Source organism: Octopus bimaculoides, chromosome 9 (assembly GCF_001194135.2).
Source record: "Octopus bimaculoides isolate UCB-OBI-ISO-001 chromosome 9, ASM119413v2, whole genome shotgun sequence".
In the NCBI taxonomy this organism is placed as follows: domain Eukaryota; kingdom Metazoa; phylum Mollusca; class Cephalopoda; order Octopoda; family Octopodidae; genus Octopus; species Octopus bimaculoides.
This window is the reverse complement of record NC_068989.1, coordinates 75,491,823-75,497,071: the sequence shown is the minus strand read 5'-3', so window position 1 is coordinate 75,497,071 and position 5,249 is coordinate 75,491,823. Positions and strand designations below refer to the sequence as shown.

Here is a 5,249-nt window from a genome sequence, read left to right as displayed (position 1 = left end):
AGTGCTCACCTGATACTTATTTTATTGACCCTAAAAGGATGAGAGGTAAAGTCGACCTCGGCAGCATTTGAACCCAGAACATACAGACAGCCAGAATACCACAAATCATTTTTTGCCTGGTGTGCACACAATTCTGCCAGTTCGCCACCTCCTTATTCCAGTAATATTAGTACATACACTGTTCAGACAATGACGACATCCTCATCATCATCATCATCATCACCACCACCACCACCACCACCACCACCATCATCAACGTCATCATTTAACGTCTGCATTCCATGATGGCATAGATTAGATGGTTTGACCGGAACTGGTAAACCAGAGAGTTGCACAAGATTCCAGTCTGATTTGAGAATGGTTTCCACGGCTGAATGCCCTTCCTAATGCCAACCACTCCGAGAGTGTAGTGGGTGCTTTTTACATGGCACCAGCACAAGGGGCCAGAGGAGCTGGCACCAACCACAATTGGATGGTGCTTTTTATGTGCCACCGGCACGGAAGCCAATCAAGGCAGCACTGGCATCGGTCACGTTCAGATGGTGCTTTTTACATGCTACCAGCACAGGGCTTACAACTACAATTTCCATTTGATTTGCTCCTCTTATATAAAAGTGAAAGGTAAAGTAAATAATATAAAAACCAAAAACATTACTAACTGAACGAGAACTGACTAGATTTCCAAGTCCCTGTATTGCTTTAGAGATGAGAGTTAAGGCTCGATTGGTCGTTGCATCCTGAATAAAAAAGAAAGAAAGAAAGAAAGAATGAAAACAGTATGACACAAAATTTCTGAACGTCGGTATGTTTAGATGTTCTAGATATACAATGAGACAAATGTAATAGATAAGTATTGTTCACAAGTATATATATATCACTGTGGAAGAACATACCATTATAAGAAAATGTAGAAAAGATATCGTTTATCTTTTACATATTTCTGTCATTGGACTGCAGTCATGCTGGAGCATTGTCTAGAAAGATTTAGCCAAACAAACTGACCCAGTATTTACTTCTTTCATCTGGTATTTATCTTAGCAAACTCTTTTCCCCAAAATGCTGTTACAGGGTAGCCAACAAACCAAAACACACACATACACACAAACACATATTCAGGGCTTCCACAGTTTCCATATACATATATGTAGATATAGATATATATCATCCTGATGGTTCTTTCAGTTTCTCTCTGTCACCTTCATTCACAAGGCTTTGGTCAGCTGGGGTTATAGTAGAAGACACTTGCTCAAGATGTCACATGGATAACATCAGTGGCGTGGAGCAGGGAGACTGGTGTGCATGGGTGACTGCTGGTCTTCCATAAACAACCTTAACTGGACTTGTGCCTTGGAGGGGAACTTTCTAAGTGCAATCTCATGGTCATTCATGACCAAAGGGGGTCTTTTCCCTTTATAATGAAACACCTGGAATAGATTTGAACCAGATATCTAAATACAGGTGACCTAATACCTTAACCATTCAACCATGTTATTAAGATGTACTTTTGTGGAAAAAAAAAAATGTTGTAAGTTAACGATAGACTCACCTGCATGTTGGTTCGTAATTCAAAAAGCTTTGGACCTAAAATTGCTGGGGCAAAAAACCGAAGGAAGACAAAACCACTTACAACTTGATATCGAACTTCTCGGTTATCTGGGAAAAAATAATGTAAGATAAATATCATTTAATCAGTAAAACAGAAGTGAATTTTGGTAAAAAAAATTTTAAGACCAATACTTTCAATGCGATCAATATTTTCTTTTAAAATATTTGGGTTGGTTTAAGAGCTGAAAGTACAAGGGGGAATATGGCCCCTTTACAGTATTCTGTTTTTGAATGTAGCATCTATGGTTCTGTGATATTTCTTTTGTAAAGAGAACATGGATATATCAACCTCTCCCAATCAGTTTTTTAATATAGAATAAGCATAGCAAAACCTTACTTAAAAGCCTGAGTGTCATATCATTATAAGCATTTAATGTCCATGAGTTGGACAATTGTCCTACAGTGTCTACTTTGGGATGGTTTCTAAGGTTGAATGCTCTTTGAAACACCAACCACTTAATAGCATGTTTTTTTTTTTTAAAGTGCCATCAGCACTAGTGAGATTGTCATAGAGCTTGCAAGAAGACAAACACCAAGAGAAAGCAGTTTTATGCAAGGAGATGAGAGGTAAAAATGCAAGAGAAGAGGCCAGAAAACCAAGGCATGACATCCATATCGATTATACTACAGTGGACATCTAACTAAATATAATTGATGCTCGTGAAATTAATGCTCTAAGGCCGGTAACTAATGAACCAATTGTCATCCATGAACTGGTATGGCTTGGAAACAAGTACCATGTTTTCAGTCATTGTTTTAAGATGTTCTACAGGGTCAATGACGGTATATGGCTCAGTGGTTAAAGCATCAAGCTCACAATCATGAAGTAGTAAGATCGATTCCCAGACCAAGCTGTGCGTTATGTTCTTGAGCAAGACACTTTATTTTGTGTTGCTCCAGTTCACTCAGATGTAGAAACAAGTTGCGACGTCACAGGTGCCAAGCTGTATCGGCCTTTGCCTTTCCCTTGAATAACATCAGTAGCGTGGAAAGGGGAGTCCGGTATGCATGGGCAACTGCTGGTCTTCCATAAACAACCTTGCCTGGACTTGTGCCGTGGGTGGGAACTTTCTAGGTGCAACCCTATGGTCGTTCATGACCGACAGGGGTCTTTACCCTTTTGCTCTTTACTGGGTCAAAGACCGAGAGAGCCAAGAGAGAGTCTATATCTGCTCATGACTATATAGGGACCTAAAACAATTAGCAAAAGGTACATGTTACTAAGTATACTTGCTTACAAGTGATGGTGATGAATGTTTTTTTGCTTTTTCTTTCTTAAATATACATATGTAAATCTGAATGTTTTCATGCCCAGTCACTGTTGACCTTTCATAGTCCAACTACTGTTCCAACTATGGCCTTTCCTTCTTTTTAAGACAGTGTGTAGCCAGGAGTTCACTAACCAGTTTGTCCTGGCTGGAAATGGTTTGAAGGAAAAATGGATTTCACTTGAAATATATATGTTTTCAAAAGTGAATAAGCATCGACAGCAAGCAGGCCATGCTACTCCAAACTGATGATGAGCAATGACTCTGAAACTAGTCTCTGGATGCTGGCTTTGCTGGATGGAAGTGCTTATCTCCCCATTTGTAAACAAAGACATAGAAAATGTGTCGAGGCCAACTGGAAACGGTGTTTCCTTGGGCTAAATAGCAGTAGCATTCTTCCCTTTCATGGGACTGCCACATTAAGTTGGTAACATAACATCACCTTATTTTTAAATTTGTTTTTTAATTATTATTTTTTAGTCATCATCACCATGCTTTTAGCATGGTTCCTACTACTGGATGCCCTTCCTAATGCCACAAAAAAAAGCATCCAGTACACTGAGGTGGCAGTGGTGTATTTTAAGTCTTGATATTGGGATGAATTTTAAAAATTTGGATATTTATAAATAATTTCAGCAATGAAACAACTAAAAACCCTTCGTGTGACAAACCACTCAACTAGAAGTAAGTGGGGAGATGTGGTCAGTTTAACAGGCTGAGAAAAAGCATTATGTACCTTGCCCAGGACACAATACAATGAGATACAGTAAGATTTGAACTAATAGTTAATATAGGAGTGGCTGTGTGGTAAGTAGTTTGCTTACGAACCACATGGGCCCGGGTTCAGTCCCACAGCGTGGCACCTTCGGCAAGTATCTTCTACTATAGCCTCAAGCCGAGCAAAGCCTTGTGAGTGGATTTGGTAGATGGAAACTGAAAGAAGCCCGTCGTATATATGTATATATATGTGTGTGTGTGTGTCTGTGTTTGTATGTCTGTGTTTGTTCTCCCAGCATTGCTTGACAACCGATGCTAGTGTGTTTACGTCCTTGTAACTTAGCGGTTCTGTAAAAGAGACCAAGAGAATAAATACTAGGCTTACAAAGAATAAGTCCTGGGGTCGATTTGCTCGACTAAAGGCGGTGCTCCAGCATGGCCACAGTCAAATGAATGAAACAAGTAAAAGAGTAAGAGTAAAGAGTATGAACAATTAACCCCCAGTTTTAAGATCACATCTATTGTGCATTTCAAGAGAAAGAGAAGTAACTATGCAAAGCAAAGATTTGATAAGCTCAGGAGAGAATGTCTACAAAGTTCCACATACCTGGGAAGTGTTTTCTGGCTGCTTCTTTTAATGTGTAAAAAACTTCACACATCACTTGTGGACAGGCAAAACCAGATGTTGTTATTGCTTGAAACATTTTATCTACATATGACTTTAGATGCTCCTGTTGATAAAAAGAAATATTCCCTTAAAAAGAAGCAATATATTGATTATTACAGTGATAAATACATTTTTTTTTAAATCCCTTTCGCTATCATATTTCTGTTGAAATAAACTTTGTTTGTTTCAATTAATTTTAAAAAACAGAGATGTAATTTAGTAAAATAAGTGTCATTATTAAGCCAGTGTTAACCTTCTCACTAAATTTCAAGCCTTGTGCCTAGAATAGAAAGGATCATTAAGCCAGTGTTCAGAGGTTTTCATTTAAATCACTTTAACACTTCTGTTACCGTATTTCTGTTGAAATAAGCTGTTTTTGCTTCAATTAATATTGATAATGATGAAGAATTCAATAAAATAACTTTGTCATTATGAAGCAGATATTTAGAGCATAAATTAACGGGAAACTTTGATTGAAGGTTTTAATTTAGATCACTTTAAAATAGAGAGTTTGTATACAAAACCAGGGGGATCTTTGGTGATTTAGTATGAAAAGGGGTTAAAAAGCATACTATGAGTAAATAGAAAAGCACACACACACACACACTCAAACATCAAATGTCCCAGAAGTAAAGCCTGTAACATAAATGTATGTGTGTATATAATTAGAGAGTACCTTTGTCTTGACACCATGTAATGACTGTAAATGAGCACTACTGTCATATAAGCGGTGTTGATCATTTTCTGATTTCTGTGGTGAAATATTACCTTGCTTGGAAAGAGGCAAAGACTGGCAAGGAAGGGGATCTGGCCATGGAAAATCTATCCAATAAACTCCATCTCATGGATGTAAGCATGGGAAGGTGCATGTTAAATGATGATAATGATAATGATAAAGGGGGGGGGGGTCTGAAGAAGATAAGGAAGCAAGTCCATTCTCTACTTTGTTCAATCAATTGATAAACATGGTTATTGTAATAGGGTACTGGGTC

At 38.1% G+C, this 5,249-nt stretch overlaps 1 protein-coding gene across 2 annotated transcripts in view; it reads right to left on the bottom strand.

Annotated features, from left to right (window-relative positions):
* LOC106869760 (ras GTPase-activating protein 3) overlaps positions 1-5,249 on the bottom strand; it is a 214,418-nt gene that overhangs the window by 20,953 nt on the left and 188,216 nt on the right. For both annotated transcript variants that reach the window (XM_052970794.1, XM_052970792.1), the window contains exons 13-15: positions 4,198-4,321; positions 1,547-1,653; positions 660-737 (exon numbers count right to left, since the gene is read on the bottom strand). In XM_052970794.1, the coding sequence (XP_052826754.1) occupies positions 660-737; positions 1,547-1,653; positions 4,198-4,321 (309 nt within the window). The remainder of the gene's footprint in view (positions 1-659; positions 738-1,546; positions 1,654-4,197; positions 4,322-5,249) is intronic.